Consider the following 22,239-nt stretch of genomic DNA (forward strand, 5'->3'; position numbering starts at 1 on the left):
TGGGTCCATTGTAATTTCTCTTTCATTTCTGATTTTGTTTGAGCCTTTTCTATTTTTTCCTAATTGTCAATTTTTAAAATGTTTTCAAAGAGCCAATTCTTTGTTGCATTAGTTTTTTCTATTGTCTTTTGGTTTTCTATTTCATTAATTCTGATCTAATTTTTATTATTTCCTTCCTTCTACTGAGTTTGGGCTTTGTTTGTTCTTTTTTTTCTAGTTCTTTATGGTGAAATGTTATTTATTTGACATTTTTCTTATTTCTTGAGGTAGGCCTATAATGATATAAATTTCTCTCTTATAACCATTTTGTATGTGTTCCCTGAATTTTGATGTCATATTATTCTCACTTGTCTCTATGCATTTTTTAATTTCTTCTTTCATTTCTTCTCTGACCCAGTCATTGTTTAGTAGCATGTTATTTAATCACCACTTATTTGTGTGTGTTTTTCCTGCTTTCTTTGTGCAATTTCCAATTTCAAAGCATTGTGGTTGGAGAATATAATTGGTATGATTTCAATCTTGAATTTATTGAGGCTAGTTCTGGGTCCCAACATATGGTCTATCTTTGAGAATGTTTTATATGCACTAAAGAAGAATGTATAGTCTGATGTTTTGGGATGAAAACTTTGTAAATATCAATTATGTGCAATTGGTCTAATGTGTCATTTAAGGTTAGTATTAATGCCTTATTAATTTTTTGTTTGGATGATCTATCTATAGATGTCAATGGGGTATTTAGGTTCACTACTATAACTGTATTTTTGTCAGTTTCTGCCTTTAGTTCTATTATTAGTAGTTGCTTTTTATATTTTGGTACTCCCTGATTGGTGCATATATGTTGCTATGTCGGCTTTATCATTATAAAATGCCCATCTCTGTCTCGTTATCTGTTTTAGCTTGAAATATATTTTGTCTGATATAAGTATGGCTATACCCGCTTTTCTCTGGATGCCATTTGCTTTGGAGCAAGCATGTCAAACTTGCAGCTGGTGGGCCGCATGCCTCATTGCTTTGGAGTAGTGGTCGGCAAATTCATTAGTCAACAGAGCCAAATATCAACAGTACAACGATTGAAATTTCTTTTGAGAGCCAAATTTCTTAAACTTAATCTTCTTCTAACGCCACTTCTTCAAAATAGACTCGCCCAGGCCGTGGTATTTTGTGGAAGAGCCACATTCAAGGGGCCAAAGAGCCGCATGTGGCTCGCGAGCCGCATTGCCGACCACTGCTTTGGAGTATCATTTTCCATCCTTTCCCTTTGAGTCTATGTTTGTCCTTGCAGCTGAGATGTGTCTCCTGAAGGCAGCATACAGTTGGATTTTGTTTTGTAATCCAACCTGCCAGTGTGTGTGTATGTGTGTTTATTAATCTTCACCAGAGGATATTTTTTCCATTGATTTCAGGGAGAACGGAAAGGAGGGAGGGAGGGGAGAGAAACATCAATGTGAAAGAGATACATCAATTTGTGCCTTCCCACATGCGCTCTGACTGGGGCCAGGGATCAAACCTGCAACCCAGGTATGTGCCCTAATCAGGAACTGAACCTGCAACCTTTCAGTGCCTGGGATGACACTCTAACCATTGAGCAACAGCATCCAGGACAAGATGGACCTTTAAAAAAAATGACAAAAGACATCATAACAGCAAAAACGAAACAGAGAAGACAATGGAATATGCTGAGAGAAAAAGCCTGTCAATGTAGAATTCTATAATCAGCAAAAATCATCTTACAAGACTGGGGTCAAAATCCAGTGTTTTCAGATAAAGAAAACTAAGAAAGCTTACTACCAACATCCTCTCACTAAATAAACTTCTAAATAATGTATTTTAGGAAGAAGGAAACTAATCTGAGAAATAAACTATTCTGAGATGCAAGAAAGTATATGTTAAGAGATTAACTGAGGCATATTTTTGAGGTTTTTTGTTTTTTTTAGCAAAAATCAATTCAAATTGGGCAGTATCCAATCTAGCAGATAGAAAGGAGCTCCAATGAGCTGTATAAAAATAAAGGATTTTACAGGCAGAAGAGAGCAGGAACAAGGAAGTTAAATGAGGCAAAAAAGCACCTGGTTATTGGAAGGAGGCCTATTAGGTGGATTACATAACTAGTGCTAATAAGGTGATTCCTACATGACTGATTTAAGACTCCATTTCTGCAAGAGCTGAAATTATATATTTAGACTTTGTTTGGTAACATGGGGCTTAGCATAAGCAATTCCATTTTGGGATAGTTGTCTTGATTTTAACAATTATCAAGCAAAGAAACTGGTCAACTGCAGGTAAATAAAAATAAACAACTATATAAAAATAGTATTTAATTTGGGATGGATAAAAATAATGACATAGTTATATCTAATGATACTAGATAACAGCATATAAACCAAAGGGGAAATAATTAGATTAAAGCATTGGAGCTTACATTTGGGGGGAAGAAATGTAGGTATGCTGATTAAATATATTTTTTAATGTTAAATATCTAGGGTGAAAGTTCAAGGGTAACCACTCAAAGAATATATAAATTTTAAACAACTAAAGGGAAAAAAGTGGAATGGAGAGCAAGTTAAAAATAAAGTTCCATTCTACTAACGGAATTCTAAGCCTCCTGTTTGGCAAGAAACTTGGTATTGGCTCAACTTTTTACAAAGTGACTATTCAGACTGATAAGAACTTCTGTGACTATAGAAACTATGTTAGGTAAGACTTCATTCTGCTTGGCATTAAGAAGCATCTGGCTGATGGGAAACAAACAGATAACTGCATTCTGCACGGCATCAAATTCATGGATCCTACTAAAACTTGAAGAAAATCACATTTGAGTGTCATTCTTCTTCTGCAGGCATCAGTTTATATTCGTCTGTCAAAGGCAACACAGCCATTATGAAAGGGTGGGCTTAAGTGTGAGGGACCACCAAGTTCACCTTCACAAAGCCTGCGACATTCCCCAATGTTTTTAATACACTGGCAATATTTCGTCTATCGCAAGTTTAAAGGATAAAGGTGTAACTGATAGAGTATCTTATATCCACAGAGAACATAATGCACCTCTAATCTTATCATTATGATCTTCCAAAAAAGGGGATTTTAATGTTCTTGGCAATAAATATAAAAAATGAAGTAAAAAATTTAATCTAAAATTTATAGTATCTCCCAAGAAAATGGAATAAAACAAAAATATCAGAGATATAAAAGAAGGAAAAGGGAAGGACAATTAGAGGTGTAAGTTGATTTAGGAGGTCCAATATTCAAACAACAGAAAATTTTCAAGGAGGGATTAAAGCAAATGAGAGGCTGGGATGTAATGTATAGCATGGTGACTATAGTTAACGATACTGTATGGTATAGTAGAGAGTAGATAAGGGAGTAGATCTTAAATGTTCTCACTATACCAACAACATGGTAATTATGTGAGGTGAAGGATGTTTTAACCTTATTGTGGTCATCGTTTTGCAATATATACATGTATTAAGTCATCACATTGTACACCTTAAACTTACTCAATGTTACATGTCAATTGCTGGGGAAATTTTTAAAAAAGAAAACCAAGTAAGGAGCAAATGAAAATCAAGAGCAACATTAAATTCAGATAAGACTAAAATACAAAAGCAAAAGTAAGTAATTAAATAAACATAACAGATCTAGAGTGTTTTATTGGAAAATTCTACTAATATCCAAAAAACACACACACGATATGGGTGGGGCAGCCCTACCTTTTCTGCTGCAGCGCCTCATCCAGGACATCCTGCTTGTCCTGCAGCATCCGATGGAGGTGCCGCATCTCCTGCTGGTACTGAGCTGTCTTGCTAGCAAAGTCCTCCTGCTGGTCTGTCAGACAGTGACTAATGTCATCCAGCTTCAGTGCAGCCAGCTTCTTGTACCCCTGGTGGAGGAGGAGGACTCTGTGAGTGAGGGAGGCTGCTTGCTGCCCAGGCCGAGGCCTCAAGGATGCATTCCCGACCTACCTTTGTGTGCTGTCAGAGACCAATGAGTTGAGTAAGCCCTGGATAGGTCTGATATGGAAGGTCAAGTCTGGATCATAAAAGTCATATAAAGTAATAAAAAATTTCAAGTATAATAAAACCAGATTTTTAATTTATATCATGCTATAAATTATTTTATATGTTATAAAAAAAATTAAAACTGAAGCATCTGGCATACTCTGAGATGAAAGACTAATTCATTTATTTTCCTTCTTACATTTTTAAAAAATATTTTTATTGATTTCAGACAGAAAGGGAGAGAGAGATAGAAACGTCAATGATGAGAGAGAATCATTGACCGGCTGCCTCCTGCATGCCCCCCACTGGGGATCGAGCTTGCAACCCGAGCATGTGCCCTTGACCAGAATCAAACCCGAGACCCTTCAGTCCACAGGCCGATGCTCTATCCACTGAGCCAAACCAGCTAGGGCTCCTTACATTTTTGTTGCATAGTATTTAAGGTTATGAATTTCCTTCTGAGCATTTCTAAAACTTTGTCACATATAGTCTGACTAATAGTATATTTTACCTAGATGAAATTCTCTTTGGAAGTTATGACATTCTGGAAGCCAGTCCAAGATGGCAGCATAGGAGGGCTCTAAGCTCACCCCCTCTGAAGGACACATTAAATTTACACCTATATATACAGCAATTCCTCTGGGAGACATGTAAGAGCCAACTGGAACAGCTTCTGCACAAACGGAAAGGAAGACTGTACAGAGAAGGCTGGGAACTGCGAGTGCCCTGTTGGTGCTGAGGGAATTGTCCAGAATGGAGGAACTGGTGAGCACCACTGTTTACAATTCTCCTGCACTTGGATGGGGCGGGTGCTTTATCCCAGTTTTCTGGTTGAGCTGCAGGGCTGCTGTAGCGCATCCCTAGCCACCCCTCCCAGAACTAGATCCAGCAGGAGCAAGACAGCACCCCAGCCTATGTAAATGGGCCCCTTCACATAGGAGATGGATCTGGTGGGTGTGGCAGGGTGCAGTAGTGCGCACCTGCTGGACTGCACGCGGGACACCCCCTTCCCAGAGTGTGGAACCAGCAAAATGCTGTGCCTGTATGCAAGGCTGTCCTATTCAGAGAAAGTGCAGAAATAGTGGGGAGCAGCTGCATGTGCACGTGGGTCTGCTGTGCCCAGAGAAATTGTGGGGACACTGGGGCACTGCAACCCATGCACTCAGAGTATCCCTGCCCAGATCAGGTTCAGGCAACAGACGATTAAAGTAACAGGGCATGTTGCACACATACTGGGCAGTGCAACCCACACAGGATAGCCCCACCCAGAGCAAAAGGGCAAGGAAGCACACACTAGGTTGCCCTGCCCAGAACCCACTCCTTTTGCCACATGCCTTGCCCAACTATAACTACCCTACCAGAAACATCTGGCACACAGATTGAGAAAAAGCTATTTCATTAAACTCATAGGAACAAACACAGAAAGTCAAACAAAATGGGGAGCAGAAGAATATGTCCCAAATGAAGAAACAATTAAAAAATCCAGAGAAAAACTCTAATGAAATGGAGATAACTCATTTGCCTGATAAAGAATTCAAAGAAATGGTTGTAAGGATGCTCAATAAGCTTGAGAGTAGAATAGAGAAACTCAGAGAGCATTTCTAACAAAGGATTAGAAAATGTAATAAAGAACCAATCAGAAATAAAGAATACAATAACTGAAAAGAAGAATACATTAGAAGGAATGGAAATCAGATTAGTTAATACAGAAGAATGGATTAGCAACCCGGAAGACAGAACAGTGGAAATCACTCAATTAGAACAGCAAAATGAAAAAATAATTTTATTTTATTATTTTTTTAAAATATATTTTTCTTGATTTCAGAGAGGGAGGGAGAGGAAGAGAGAGAGAGAAACATCAATGATGAGAGAGAATCAACGATTGGTTGTCTCCTGCAGGCCCTACACTGGGGATCGAGCCTGCAACCCAGGCATATGTCCTGACTGGGGACTGAACCATGACCTCCTGGTTCACAGGTTGATGCTCAACCACTGAACCATGCCAGCCGGGCTGAAAAAAGAATTAAAAAAAATGAGGATAAGAGACTTCTGGGACATTAAATGTCCTAACATCCACATTACAGGGATTCCAGTGGGAGAAGAGTGAGAGAAAAGGGCAGAAAGTATATTTGAATAAGTAATGACTGAAAAGTCCCTAATCTGGGAAAGGAAACACATTCAGGTCCAGGAAGCACAGAGTTCCAAACAAGATGAACCCAAAGAGGCCTAAACCAAGACACACTGTAATTAAAATGGCAAAGGTTAAGGATAAAGAGACAAGAGACAAGGCAAGGAGGAAACAAGTCAGATATAAGGGAAATCCCATGAAGTTATCAGCTGATTTCTCAGAAGCAAGTTTACAGGCCAGAGGGAGTGGCAGAAAATATCTACAGTGCTAAAAGAAAAGAACCAATGACCTAGAATACTGTATCTGGCCAGGTTATCATTCTGAATTGAAGGAGAGAGAAAGAGTTTCTAATAAAAGTTCACCACCATTAAACCAGCTTTACAAGAAATGCCAAAAGTCTTCATTTGCAAGAAAGAAAAGGTATAACCAGAAATAAGGAAATACAGGAAAGAAAAATTCTCACTGGTAAAGGCAAATATACAATAAACACAGTGAATCAATCACTTAAAAGGCTAATATGAAGGTTAAAAGACAATGTAGCAAAATTAACTATAACTACAATAGTCAAGGGATACAAAAGACAAGAAAAACATGATGTCCAAAACATAGAGTGGAGGGGGGAGTAAAACTGTAGTGCATTTTGGATGCATTTGAATTTAAACACCTATCAGCTTAAAATACTGTCATATATATACTAGAGGTCCGGTGCACGACATTCGTGCACTGGGGGGGGGGGTGTCCCTCAGCCCGGCCGGCGCCCTCTCACCGTCTAGGACCCCTTGCTCCTTACCGCCCACCTGCAGTGGAGGTAGGAGAGGCTCCTCCACCACTGCTGGGCTTGCCAGTCGTAAGCCTGGCCTCTGGCTGAGCGGTGCTCTCCCTGTAGGAGTGCACTGACCACAAGGAGCCAGCTCCTGGGTTGAGCGTCTGCCCCCTGGTGGTCCACGCATGGCATGATCGGTTCCACTGTTCAGTTGATTTGCATGTTAGGGTTTTATTATATAGGATAGGATATATATATATTGGTATTTCTTGTGTGTGTGTGTGTATATATATGTGTGTATATATATATTGGTATTTCTTGTGTGTGTGTGTGTATATATATGTGTGTGTGTGTGTGTGTGTGTATATATATATATATATATATATATATATATATATATATATATGTATATATATACCTCATGGTAACCACAAACCAAAAACCTACAAAAAATGCATAAAAAACAAAAAGAAAGGTATTCAATCAAAACACAAAAGAAAATCAAATCAACAGAAAAGAGATCAAGAGAAGAAGAAACAGAGAACAACAAAAAACACAAAACAATGAATGAAATGGCAATAAGCACATACCTATCAATAATTACTTGAAATGTAAATGAACTAAAATGTTCCTATCAAAAGATATAGGGTGGCAGAATGGATAAAAAAGCAAGACCCACCTATTTGCTGCCTACAGGAGACTCACTTTAGTTTGGTCCTGGGATTTTGTTTGTTGGGAGTTTTTTATTACTGCTTAAATTTCATTGCTAGTGATTGGTCTTTTTTTAATTTAGTCTTGGAAGGTTGTATATTTCTTGAAATTTATCTGTTTCTTCTAGATTATCCAGTTTGTTGGCATATAATTATACATAGTATTCTTTAATTATCCTTTGTATTTCTGTGGTGTCAGTTATAATCTCTCCTCTTTCATTTCTGATTTTACTTACTTGGGTTTGCTCTCTTTTTAAAAAATATATATTTTTATTGATTTCAGAGAGGAAGGGAAAGGGGGAGAGAGACAGAAACATCAATAATGAGAATCATTGATCGGCTGCCTCCTGCATGCCCCACGTTGGGGATCAAGCCCGTAACCCAGGCATGTGCCCTGACTAGGAATTGAATCATGACCTCCTGGTTCATAGGTCGACGCTCAACCATTGAGCCATGCTGGCCGGGCTGTCTTTTTTCTTGATGCTATATGTTTGCCAATCTTGTTTATCCTTTCAAAGAACCAACTCTTAGTTTCATTGATCTTTTCTATTGTTTTTAAAGTCTCTATTTTGTTTATTCTACTTGGATCTTTATTTCCTTCCTTTTACTTACTTTGGGTTTTGTTTGTTCTTTTTCTAGTTCCTTTAGGTGTAAAGTTAGATTTTTTTTTTGGAATTTTTCCTGCTTCCTGTGGTAGGCCTGTTTAGTTATGAACTTTCCCTTTAGAATTGCTTTTGCCGAATCCCATAATTTTTTTTTTAATCCTCACCCGAGGATATTATTTTCCATTGGTTTTTAGGGAGAGTGAAAGAGAGAGGAAAAGACAGAGAGAAACATCAATGTGAGAGACACACATTGATTGGTTGCCTCCTGCACGAGTCCGACCAGGCCCTGGGCCTGCAACCAAGGTACGTGCCCTTGACTGTAATCATACCTGGGACTCTGGTCCACAGGCCAAAGCTCTATCCACTGAGCCAGACTAGCTAGGGCTGAGGATATTTTTATCCACTGATTTTTAGAGCATGGAAGTGAGGGAGGGATGGGGCAAGATAAGAGAGAGAGAGAAACTTTGATGTGAGAGAGACATTGATTGGTTGCTTCCCGCACTTGCCCCGACTTGGGCCAGAGATCAAATCTGATAACCAGGTACATGCCCTTGACCTGGAATCAAACCTGCAACCCTTCGGTGCACAGGCTGACATTTTATCCACTGACCTATACCAACCAGGGCTCGTAAATAACGTTAGCTCATAACCTTTTCTTCACTCTTCTCCAACTTAAATATGCTTAAGTGCCTCCTACTTGATTTTTCAGCTTTAAATGACAGTCTTTGACTCAAGTTATTACATATGAAGCAGTCAGCTAGTTTATTCTACTTTCTACCTTCCTTCCCCCTTCACTTATCAGTTTTTCTTTGGTTGTATTGTTTTTTTAATGTTTCTTTATTAGAGGCCTGATGCACAAAATTCGTGCAAGAGTAGGCCTTCCTTCCCCTGGCTGCTAGCACCGGCTTCCCTCTGGCACCCGGGGCCCGGGCTTCCCTCGCAGCCCTGGCTTCGTCCGGAAGGTCACCCGGTCTAATCAGCATATATCACTTTTATTATTATAGATTGATTTCAGAGAGGAAGGGAGAGGGAAAGAGAGATAAGAAACAATGATGAGAGTCATTGATTGGCTGCCTCCTGTACAATCCCTACTGGGGATCAACCCAGCAACCCGGGCATGTGTTCGAGACCATATTCGAATCTGGGACCCTTCAGTCCACAGGCCGATGCTCTATCCACTGAGCCAAACCAACTAAGGCCCTGTTTTAATTCTTAGATCACAGTTTAATATATTCTTACTATTAATACTTTTCCAAAGTCTGCCCAATTATTTCTTGGTTGGCTAAACTCTGTTTAATTGATCCTTAGGACAAAGTTTTCACATGGTCAAAACATCTTAAGAGCAGCTTGATTGGATGGAAATATCCTTGGCTCATACTCTCTTTCCTTGAATATTTATGGGTGGTAGCCCATAGTTCTCTGGCATTCAGTGTTGTTACTCGAAAGTGTGATGCCAATATGTTTTTTTCTGTTATGCCTTGGTCTTTTGCATGAGTGTTCAAGGTATTCTGTTTATCTTAAAGTTATAGGTGTTGATGTCAATTTTCTGGGTCCATGTGTTTGTTTTAGGCATATATTGTGCCCTTTCAATATGTAGATTCAAGTCTTTTATCTCAGAAAGTTTTTATGAATTATGGTTAGACCAGAATAAGTTCCATTGCTTAGTTCCTTCTTTGGGAACTCTACCAATAGGATACTGGATCTCTATCACTTTCTACTGAATTCTTTTGACATTCCTATTTCTGCCTCTTGTCTTTGCCTTTTTCATCTCTATCCTTGATGTTCCTTATTGTGCTTTTATGAACACACTAGAGGCCCGGTGTATGAAATTCATGCACGGGGCTGGGGGGGATCCCTCAGCCCAACCTGCACCCTCTCCAATCTGGGAGCCCTTGGGGTATGTCCAACTGCCAGAAAACTGGCAGTTGGACATCCCTCTCGCAATCCGGGACATCTGGCTCCTAACTGCTCACCTGCCTGCCTGCCCTAACCACTCTGCCTGCCTGCCTGATCCACCTAACTGCCCTCCCCTGCTGGCCTGGTTGCCCCTATTAACTTTTTTTTAAAATCTTATCCCCTTCACACACAATTGTATTTGATTTCCTTATTGGCTTCTCCCTTTCACACAATTTTTCTCTCTCCTTTATGTAACACTTTTTCCTACTGACTCATCATTTATAAACTTTTCTTTCCTCCTTATTTCCTACTTCTGGTTCCATCATCCTTCTTTCCATCCTTCTTCCCCACATTCCTTCTGTCCTTTATCTTTACCCCTGCTCTCCCTCCCCACCTTAATTTTTTTTCTTCACTTCCTCCCTCAGACCTGCTTTGCTCCCTCCCCATTTCTTCCTTCTTCCCATTCTCCTTTTAAGCTCTACCAGCTCCCCTTTAAAACTTTTCTTCCCTCCCTCTTTCTCTCTCATCCTACCTTTCCCATACATTCTTCTCTACTTAGTTCCACTGTTTTAATATCTATCTACCTGCCTAATTATTCACTACCTTTTTTCTTTTCTGACTCCTACTTTTAAAATCTGTCCCCAGTACACAACTATACTTGATTTTCATTTCCTTCTTTAACTCTGCTCTCTACTGACTCCTTTATAAAGTCTTTCCCTCCCTCCCTCCTTAATGCTTCTGTTCAGGGGGTATTCGCCAGGTGTTCACCGCCCTCCCTTCCCCAGCCTCCCTGCCGCCATCCTGCTCCCATTCCCTGCCTGGGATGCCCAGCCCAGCGAGGGTGACCGAGGCCCGCATGGCCTGGGCACTGCTGCTGCCATGAAGCAGGAGCGCCTCTGCCCAGGCCTCGGACCATCCACCACTCTGTCCTGGACCCGTGGGCGCCTCCCTACCAATGGCCCACGCTGGGGGCCACCACCCTCCTCCCGCATCTGCACCGGGCACACCTGCTCCCCCCCGCCTCACTCCCCACGGTCGCCACCCCCTCCCAGGTGCAGCCCTGCATTTCCTTCCCTTTTCCATTCCTGCGTCTTTTTCTTGTTCCCTTTCTGTATTTGTTTCTCCTCTCGGCCTGTCTGCATGCAGGCCTGACTTCCTCTCCCTCTCCTTTCTTATCCCCTCCTATCGTATCCTATCCTATCCTATCCCGGGCCTTGCAGCTGCCTGAGCAGAGGGCGGGGACGCAGCCTGCTGATCTGGTCATGATGTGATGCTGTAATGGATAATTTGCATATTTCTCTATTATTAGTATAGATTCTCCTTGCAATTCAGTTCACATTTCTGAAATTATTTCTCTTTTCCTTGTATTTCTTTCCCATGTTGTACCCATTCCATTTCACATCCTCCTTTGTCTGGCCGGGCACTGTTTCGGCTTTGTGGTATTTCTTCCTAGCTTTGACTGCTTTATTAAGTTTTAGCTACCTCCTGCGTATCTACTTACCTACTTATTTATCTACTTACCAACCTACCTGCCTATCAGTCCACTTTGGAGTATAGGTTTCCATTTTTATCTCCTTTGTGGCAACACTTTGTGATGCATTTCATCATGTATAGGAGAGTTATACTTCTACTTTTCTTCCATTTCCTTAAGGTATTTTTGTATGGAGGGCACTGGATTCCTGAGATAAGATGAGGTTCCTTGGAGGGTGGGAGCATGGGTTGGTTGGGTCAGGGACGCCTTCCACCTCTCTTGAAGCCTCTTCCATGGCTCTCTGAATCCAGCCTGGTGGAGAACGGCTTCTACCTGCAGCTCTGAGTTTCCTTGATCTCCTCCTAGCCCTGACTCCCAAGGTGATGTCCTCACTTTTACAAATCATATTTTGCTGGAATTTTGTGAGATGTCACTTGTGGATTTTCTCAAGCCTTTTCCAGGTCTCTTCACTTCCCCAGAGATTCTGCCCTGTCTAACCTGGATCTGATCACAGGTGTCCTCTCTTGGTGGCTGGGTGGGCCCTTTTTACTATTCCTATTCAGATGAGCAATGATGAGATGGATTCCTAAGACAAGGCCACCCATTCTGAAGATCAGACCTCCTCTTTTAGAAATAAAAGCCAACCAGAAAAAACAAAAACCCATAATTGCTTATTAACTACTCATAATGCTTGTAGGCAGAGTCCTACCATAAACAATATGGTGTATTTCTTCTAGCCTTCCTGATGCAGAGTTGAGATATTGTTTTGTATACTGCTTTTGATATTGTTGAAATTTTTTGTTGTTTCTTAATCCTCACCCAAGGAGATTTTGTTTCCATTGATTTTTAGAGAGGTGGAAGGGAGTGGGGGAGGGGGAAAGAGAAACACTGATGTGAAAGAGACACGGATTGGTTGCCTCCAGCACGTGCCCCTACCAGGGCCGAAGATCGAACCTGCAACCCAGGTACATGCCCTTGACTGGGAATCAAACCTGCAACCCTTTGGTGTGCGGGCCAATGCTCTAACCACTGAGCCATGCTGGACAGGGCTTGATATTGTTGAATTTTTAAAATTGTAAAATATATTATTTAGTTAATTTCCCAAATATTTATTTAACTTACTGAATACTATGAATCCAATGCTATTTGGATTCTAGGTGCTTGGAATATATCAGAGAACAAAAACAGAAAAAGATAACTGTCCTTGTGGAGTTTATAGTCTGGTCAGGGGAGACAGACAATAACCAATAAACATAATAAATAAATTATATAGTCTGTTAGAATGTTGTCTTTGGAAGAAACAATAAAACAACGTAATGAGAATCTGGAGTGTGAAAGAATGGATGACCACCAATTAAAAATAGTCGAGTTATGCCTCATTGGTAAGGTGACACGTGGATATTTGGGGGAAACATAAAACATATGTGAACAATTTCATTAATAGTAACAAAGAAAATACCATATAACTTATCCAATGTAATACATAGAATATTTTTAAAAATATTTTTATTGATTTCTAGTTTTACAATTTATGAATGCACCAAACAGGTTACTTTTGCCTGTTTTAAACTTTATATAAATGCAGTCATATTTATAGGTACTCATTTGTGCTGAGCTTCTTTCACTCAATATTTATGAAATGTAGGAAAAATAAAATCTATTCATTTTATTAGGATACAGATTTGGTTCTGAGAAATTTTAAGTTAAATATTGTTTAACTTTTTAAAAGTAAATAATTCAGGACTAAACCTTATGATCCCTAAAATAAAACAGACAAATGCACAACATACTATGTCCACCCAATACAATGAGTATTTACACACAGCCAGCCAATGTTTCAATTTGCTTTTCTTGGTTTGTTAATTTTCCAACATATCAAACGAATGTCATTACTCTATTTATCCACTTATCAGACCTTTTTAATCATTGTCCTATATTACATGCACTTGAGCTCAGAGGTCCTGGATCTTATTCCCCATCTACCCAGGCCTCTGGCCGGCTGGTCCTCCTGCCCCTGCCCCTGCCCAGGAGACATCAGTGTGCCTGATGAGGCTGTGGATGCATGCTGTCAGAATGCAGACAATGGGGAGGAGAATGTTCAAGTATGGGAGGTGGTCAAGAGGAGGAGAGTCAGTACAATGAGAACAGAAACTGGAGGGTGCAAGAGAGGGGTAGGTCAATGCTACTCTCCAATTGAACCAACAATTGAACTAGGTTTGATCATAAAGCCTGAACATTAATTTAAGGATACAGCCTGGAGATTTTTCTGTATCTTTTATTTTTAAATATATTTTTATTGATTTCAGAGGGGAAGGAAGAAGGAGAGTGAGATAGAAATATCAGTGATGAGAGAGACTCATTGATCAGCTGCCTCCTGCATGCCTCCTATTGGGGATTGAGCCTGCAGTCCTGATATGTGTCCTGACTGGGAATTGAACTGTGACCTTCTGGTTCATAGTTTGATGCTCAACCACTGAGCCACACCGAACGGGCTCTGTAGCCTTTAAAAAAACAAACAAACCACATCTGCATTGTATCTTATTGTGCAGATGAGCTTCAGTTTATTCAATGAGTAGAGAGATGCTACCTCTGGAGAGGTGCCGTTTCAGCCAGCAAAACCATGTGCTGCTTTAATCTCTGGATGAGCAGTGTTATACACATGCGAGAAGCATCTTCCTGTGGAAACCTGTACCCAGGAAGCCTCTGTTCCCATTCGAAAAAGTCATCTTTAAGGCTAAATGATCACTTACCTTGACTTTTTCCTCTAACCTTCCCATGCGAATATTGCCTTTTATAATTTTGTTGAGAACTCCGTGTTTCTCATTTTCTAAACATTTGGCCTAAGGAGAAAGGTGAAAAGGAAAATAATGGGCTCTCAGTTTTACAGAAAAATTAAAAGAATAAAAAATTATTCTGCAAAGAACATTACTACTCTCAAATGATCTCCATTCTGCCACTTGTTTTGGCCCAAACCCTCCTGCCCCTACCTGGATTCCTACTCCCTGTGTGAGGGGGCTGTGGACAGAACTTGGCCAACAGCTGAGAAGGAGCAAGAGCTGGAACAGTATGTTGGGCGTCCCTCCTGGGCACAAACAGGAGATCTGTGCCCCCAGGATCAGGGAATGGGAGAGGTTGCAAGAGTTCTAACACATTTCCCTATCCTTATGGAATATACCATTCCTTCAATCATATCCAAGGAGTAAGTGCCAAGATGCAAATAAACTTTAACTTGATTTATTTGAATACTTACAAAATTAAGGAGAACTTAATATGAATGCACAATGCTTTTCTCTAAACAAATGTGATAGGCAATATTTCCAAGGAGGAATATAATTTGAAGCTGAATGATTCATATTAATATCTACATGTGACATGAATTACTATGCACTATAAATTATTTCAAATCATTTAAAAATTATAAAACTGAGCATTCCTTCTAGAGTAGGCTAGTAGCAGCAATTCAATTATTAGAAAGGAAAAATAAAACAAAGACAGTTATTTAACTTGTCACAAGTCACACAGAAAACCCACCTCAAAGGCAGGATTAGGAATTAAGATGCCAATATCAATACAAAGGGCTCTCACAAGGCCCAAGACACCAGAAAGGGGCAAGGTGGGAGTGTATGGCTCACAGCCCCAGGACAGTGCAAAGGCAGCCAGTACCACCCCTGAACCCCTACTAAAGGGGGCTGGCCTTGGAGCTCCCCAGGGGAAGGACCCTGTAGGGTCAAGGGGACAGCAGTGTCTGTGTGTACAGAGATCCCTCATGGTGGGTGGGCCAGGGCATATGAGAGCAGCTCCCCCCATGTCTGAGGGGTATGAAGACTCTAACTCAAGCCTGGATTTCAGGCCATGATAACCAAGGTCAGGGCAGGAGGAGAAAACACATTTCATTATGTCATGATTTATAACTTTAAGTATTTGAACACAGAGTATGTGGCCTCCATTTATATTTCTATCCTAAGTTCATAAATATGAGGGGTGGACCTAAAGGTCAGGGAAGATCTTGACTTCATCATGGAAGCCTGGAATGCTCTCTGGCCCATATGGGCTGGGGGAACCTGCATGTCCTACCCGTGCCTCCTGCACGACCCCTAGGGGGGATCAAGCCCACAACCAGGGCACATGTCCTAACCAGGAATTGATGCTTAACCACTGAGCAATACTGGCCGGGCTGGCTTTGTCTTTTCAGTGGCAATGACACGGGACAGCCAGATCCCCATGAATGCCTGCTAGATAAATGGGTTTGTTTGGCAGTTTATGTTTTTCAATAAGCCCTCTGTTTTCCGCTTGATATACCAGTGGGTAAGCCCAGGAGGCAGAGCAGAAGGGAAAACAGGGAAGCAACTAATTGATGTTTCTCTCATCAATGTTTCTCTCTCTCTCCTTCTCCTTTTCTCTCTCTCTAAAATAAAATTTAAAAAAATTTTAAAAAGATCAACATTTCCCCCCAAGATTTGGATACTACTTATATTTCTTCTTATATAAACATAGCTAAAACCTCTGTGCATTTTCTATGGAGGAACTTAATATCTTTCTAGCAAATTGGAGTAAGCCTGTGACACATCCTGACAGACTCTCTACACTTCATTCACCTGGAGAAGGGCCAAGTTACTTCCACCTTTGCCAATTTCTGACTCTCTCAGAAAGTCCTCAAGTCTCTTTTGTAATGACATCCATTAAACTGTTACTTCTGACCCTACACTACCAACATTGCTTAAATAAGCAATGAGTTTAATGTAGAAAAATCATAAAATGCAGATAAATAAAACGATTTTAAATTTTTCTTATAATTCTACCATGATTTAAAAACATCTCTTGTAATCCCACCACTTGAATATCTAATTCACTGTAACATTTGGCAGTAATTCCTATCAGACTTTTCTCAATGCATATAGCTTGGCATAGCATCTATTTTATTTCACTGTACAATCTATTGTAGACATCTTTTAAAATCATTGCGGAGGTACCAAGGATCATGTCCATGGCATCACTCTTGCAGCTGCGTAGAGCTTCACCTAGGACCACCAATAATTTACTCCCTTCCCTTCCTGAGGACTGGTGTTGTTAGACACAACGGGGATGAATATCACTGCCCTTTAAACTGTGTCCTTAGGATGAACTCTATTTAACCTATGAGTCTTATGTTTCTTCAAACAAGGAATATATTAAGTCAGTTTTTCAGAGAGAATATAAAGTTATCAGGTGTGTGTATAATACACCTGATAACTACTGTTCCTATTTAGTTGAATGGACTAACTCCATTAGTTTACCTTTTAAAATATAATTTTTGTTTTTTGCTATTCTTTTTTTTTTATTAAGGTATTATATGTGTACATATCTTACCATTGGCCCCCCCCACTCCCATACATGCCCTCACCCCCCAATGTTTTGCATCCGTTGGTTATTCTTATATGCATTCATGTAAGTCCTTCGGTTGATCTCTTATTTCCCCCACCTCTCCCTAACCTTCCCGCTGTAATTGGACAGTCTGTTTGATGCTTTACTGCCTCTGTATCTATCTTTTTGTTCATCAGTTTATAATGTTTTTTATTATCCACAAATGAGTGAGATCATGTGGTATTTTTCTTTCATTGACTGGCTTATTTCACTTAGCATAATGTTCTCCAATTCCATCCAGGTTGCTACAAATGGTAAGAATTCCTTCTTTTTTATGGCAGCATAGTATTCCATTGTGTAGATGTACCATAGTTTTCTGATCCAGTCATCTGCTGATGGGCACCTAGGCTGTTTCCAAATCTTAGCTATTGTAAATTGTGCTGCTATGAACATAGGGATGCATATATCCTTTCTGATTGGTGTTTCTAGTTTCTTAGGATATATTCCTAGGAGTGGGATTACTGGGTCAAATGGGAGTTCCGTTTTCAGTTTTTTGTTTTTGTTTTCAGTTTTTTGAGGAAACTCCATACTGTTCCCACAGTGGCTGCACCAGTCTGCATTCCCACCAGCAGTGCACGAGGGTTCCTTTTTCTCCGCATCCTCTAAAATATAATTTGCCATTATTTAAAAGTTTGAGTTATTTGACTTTTAAAAATGTTTTTTCCCCATGATTAAAGGTTAAAATTTTGGAGAATTTGAAATTTTGCTGTTGAAATTTTAAAAAATGAAGCTATTTATGGATAATTTTGTAAAACAAACAAAAAAATACTCCTGAGATTATGTTTGCATATAAACTTACAGTGTACCAGAAGCAACTGAGGAGACTTACCAAATACATAAGATTGTCACGTTCCTGAGTTATGTTCTCCGCCAGGCCAACAAGGTTTGCCAGGTACTTATGAGCAGACATTTCATTCTCCATGGCTTTTTCAACCTGCTTTTTGAGGACGTCAATTTTTTTTTGAGATCTCCTAAAGAGTTTCCCCAAATGGTGGAATAAAAAAACTCATTAACCTGGATGGCTAGAGCATAATGAATATCTGTATTATAAAAACAGCAAGTTATTCTTCAGCGATCTAAATCTATAAGTTTCAAGGTGAGAAATGGTAACTGAATTTAATTTTAAACTCAACATAACTACTGACTCAGAGTCAAGCCAATAGAAATCAGAAAATGCTTTGACACAATTAATAATCTAATACTATTTTATTCTATTAATTTTTAGGTTCGTGTTCTAAAAGTTACTTTTGAAAAGGAATTCAGTATCCCAAAGTAGACTTTTAGGAAAAGGTTAGGAAAGAACTTCTACAAGTTTCATAGTCTTAGAATCATCTTATAACTCAACAATATGTGAACTATAGGCTAGAAAAATGTTGGTCAATAGAAAAGCTTTTACTATACTTATATTCTTTTCTACTGTATAGCCAATATTAGAAAAAGAAGAAGAAAGGATATTTTCAACTGTCTTTTTTTAACAACTAAAAAAGCTTAAGAAAAATATACATAAAGACCTATTTATTTTCTGCGCCCTTTCGAGTTCCGCTTCCAGCGCTTTGTTTTTAGCGGTCAAGTTGTTCTTCTCTAACAGCAAACTCTTCTTCTGTACTTGCAGGACCGCCAACTTTTCCATCAACTCTTCCATTTCAGCACTTTCTTTCTCGTCTTCCTTCTGCAACCGGCTGATGGACAAAAACATCACAGGCTTGTATCCAGTACACAGAGGCTACAATGAAGCAGCCACTTGCCAGACAAGTGATAATCAGCCCAACACTCCAGGCCCTGGTGGGTCATTTGGAAGGCCTCTGCACAGCATTTCCCCACCCGTCCTTGGAGGACCTGGGATGGAGCTCCTAGTGGACAGGAGAGAGAGTGCGGCTGGGCACAAAATTCTTTTATTAAAACAAGTTTTTAAAAATATATTTTTATTGATTTTTAGAGAGGAGGGGGAGAGAGAGATAGAAACATCAATGATGAGAGCACATCATTGATCAGCTGCCTCCTGCATACCAGGGATTGAGCCCGCAACCTGGGTTTGTGCCCTGGCTGGGAATCAAGCCATGACCTCCTGGCTCATAGGTTGACGCTCAACCACTGAGCCATGCCAGTCAGGCAGTGAGATTATTTTTAATGGCTGTGTTGTATTCCATTTTATGGTTGCATCCTTTCATTTAACCAGTTCCTTATTGCTGGATCTCTAGGCTTCAGTTCTACTCCTTTAAATTATCTTTGGTTCTAACATCAATAAAGGCTGGAACAGTAGAGAAAAATATCATACACACATAGACACAAAGTGCAGAGGGTAGCCCTCAGAGACAGCCCTCTTCTACTTTAATAAAGTATTTACCATTCTCAGACTCAGACACCTGTGGTCATGCAGCTACAATGACTCAGAAAGAGACTCAGAAAAAGATGGAACAAAATTTTTAAAAAAAGAAAGAAAAGAGCAACCTCTCCCCACTCCGCCTATAACAACATGCACTGGGGTGCATTAACCCTTGAAAAGGCATTAATCCGCACCTTTGTAACTCATTTACAATCGAAGCATGAACTTTCATTGCTATTTTGCCCTCCAACTGTGTTTTCAGTTCTTGGCATTCGGTACATAAATTCTCCAGTTGCTCCTTGCTTTTACTTAGCTCCTTTTCTTGGCTCTGTGTTTTAGTCTCCAGAAGCATTAGTTGTTTAGTCAGCTTCGAAACTGAAAAACAAAAGGGATGGACAAAGACTTGGTACAGGAAATTTAATATATGATTAATAATTACTAATGAGGCAGCTTATAAAAATAATATTTTAAAAATCTTTTGGAGATTTATAAATTAATACCAAAGACCTTGTACTTAGAAATTACCATCCCTATATTGAGCATTCACTAAATATAAACTCTCTTATTGATGTTCAATATCTTTTTTTTTTTTTTAATATATATTTTTTTTTTATTGATATTTTACAGAGAGGAAGGGAGAGGGATAGAGAGCTAGAAACATCGATGAGAGAGAAACATCGATCAGCTGCCTCCTGCACACCCCCCACTGGGGATGTGCCCGCAACCAAGGTACATGCCCTTGACCGGAATCGAACCCGGGACCCTTCAGTCCGCAGGCCGACGCTCTATCCACTGAGCCACACCGGTTTCGGCTTGATGTTCAATATCTTGATATAATTGTTAAATATAAAGTACTTAACAAGATATGGTTTTAGTCTTCAAGGAACTTTCTAAAAACTGAAGGCTTGAGTCACATGTAGGTATGTGAGCACACTTCAGGATGTTGGCCCTAAAACTCCAAGATTTTCAGGGACATCCAATTTGGTCAAATGAAACCAAGAATCCTGATTTAATGTATGATTTTGATTTAATATGGAACCCCAGCACTATTCCGTTTCATCCCAGCATGCCCACTTAATAAGCCTTAGCCCTTTCCTTTACTGGTCATTAACCTCCTAAAGCAGCCAGAAACAATGGCCATGCCTGTACTAAGGGTCACAAGGTATGGGTTTCCATTAAGCTAAAGATAATATCACAGCCTGTGTTGTGTTTCAGCTCGAGTTCTAAAGCAGAATGATCTCTGGCCATGTCCCCATGAAACCATACTGAGAGACTCAAAGCTGACCTCAAGACTTAAATTATTTACCTCACTCTTTTTAAAATTGTATTTGTTGATTTGAGAGAAACATCGATTTGATGTTCCACTTATTTATGCATTCATTGGTTGCTTCTTGTATGTGCCCTGACCGGAGATCAAACCTGCCACTTTGGCATATTGGGAGGACATTCTAACCAACTGAGCTACCCAAACAGGGCCCCTTACCTCACTCTTGACCTTACTCATGGTAACTTGTGATTTTGCTCTATACAACCCCTTGTCCATAAACCTTCAAGTTCAGGCTTTTGAGCATTAGCTTTCCGTTCTCCTGGGTGGTGCCAATTATAATAAAACTAGAGGCCCAATGCACGAAATTCGTGCATGGGGGGGGGGGCGTCCCTCAGCCCGGCCTGCACCCTCTCACAATTTGGGACCCCTTGGGGGATATCTGATTGCCGGTTTAGGCCAGATTGGGCCTAAACCGGCAGTCGGATATCCCTCTTGCAATCCCAGAACCCTCGCTCCTAACCGCCCACCTGTTCACTCCTTACCACTTGGCTCGCTGCTCCTTAGCACTGCCACAGAGGCAGGAGAGGCTCCCGCCACCTCCGCTGTGCTCGCCAGCCGTGAACCCAGCTTCTGGCTGAGTGGTGCTCCTGCTGTGGGAGCACACTGACCACCAGGGGGCAGCTCCTATGTTGAGCGTCTGCTGCCTGGTGGTCAGTGTGCATCATAGCGACTGGTCATTCTGGTCATTCTGCCATACTGGTTGCTGGGCTTTTATATATATAGACTAGAGGCCCGGTGCACAAAATTCGTGCATGGGGTGGGGGGGTGGGATTTCCCTCAGCCCAGCCTGCACCCTCTCCAATCTGGGACATCCCTCTCATAATCCAGGACTGCTGGCTCCCAACCACTTGCCTGCCTGACTGCCCCTAACCGCTTCTGCCTGCCAGCCTGATCACCCCTTAACCACTCCACTGCCAGCCTGATCGACGCCTAACTGCTTCCCGGCCAGCCTGATTGCCCCTAACTGCCCTCCCGTGCTGGCCTGGTCCCCCCCAACTGCCCTCCCCTGCAGGCCTGGTCCCCCCACAACTGCCCTCCCCTGCTGGCCTGGTCTCCCGCAACTGCCATCCTCTACCGGTCCGGTCACCCCTAACTGCCCTCCCCGCTGGCCTGATCACCCACAACTGCCCTCCCCTGCAGGCCTGGTCCCCCCCAACTGCCCTCCTCTGCAGTTCTGTTCCCCCCCAACTGCCCTCCCCTGCTGACTTGGTCTTGCCCAACTGCCCTCCTCTGCTGGCCCAGTCACCCCTAACTGCCCTCCCTGCTTGCCTAATCACCCACAACTGTCCTCCCCTGCAGGCCTGGTCCCCCCAACTGCCCTCCCTGCTGGCCTGATCACCCACAACTGCCCTCCCCTGCAGGCCTGGTCCCCCCCAACTGCCCTCACCTCAGGCCTGGGTCCCCCCCAACTGCCCTCACCTGCTGGCCTGACCCCCCCAATTGCCCTCCCCTGCAGGCCTGGTCCCCCCCAACTGCCCTCTCTGGCTGGCCTGGTCCTCCCCAATTGCCCTCCCCTGCAGTCCTGGCCCCCCCCCAACTGCCCTCTCCTGCAGTTCTGTTCCCCCCCAACTGCCCTCCCCTGCTGACTTGGTCTTTCCCAACTGCCCTCCCTGCTGGCCTG

At 41.4% G+C, this 22,239-nt stretch overlaps 1 protein-coding gene across 4 annotated transcripts in view; it reads right to left on the reverse strand.

Annotated features, from left to right (window-relative positions):
- The window catches only part of CEP89 (centrosomal protein 89), a 71,545-nt gene that overhangs the window by 3,476 nt on the left and 45,830 nt on the right, over window positions 1–22,239 (reverse strand). For all 4 annotated transcript variants that reach the window (XM_080644401.1, XM_080644400.1, XM_080644403.1 and 1 more), the window contains 5 exons: window positions 19,486–19,666; window positions 18,480–18,647; window positions 17,798–17,939; window positions 14,319–14,408; window positions 3,708–3,877 (listed from right to left, as the gene is read on the reverse strand). In XM_080644401.1, the coding sequence (XP_080500527.1) occupies window positions 3,708–3,877; window positions 14,319–14,408; window positions 17,798–17,939; window positions 18,480–18,647; window positions 19,486–19,666 (751 nt within the window). The remainder of the gene's footprint in view (window positions 1–3,707; window positions 3,878–14,318; window positions 14,409–17,797; window positions 17,940–18,479; window positions 18,648–19,485; window positions 19,667–22,239) is intronic.

The sequence above is a fragment of the Plecotus auritus genome, assembly GCF_963455305.1.
Source record: "Plecotus auritus genome assembly, chromosome: 10".
In the NCBI taxonomy this organism is placed as follows: domain Eukaryota; kingdom Metazoa; phylum Chordata; class Mammalia; order Chiroptera; family Vespertilionidae; genus Plecotus; species Plecotus auritus.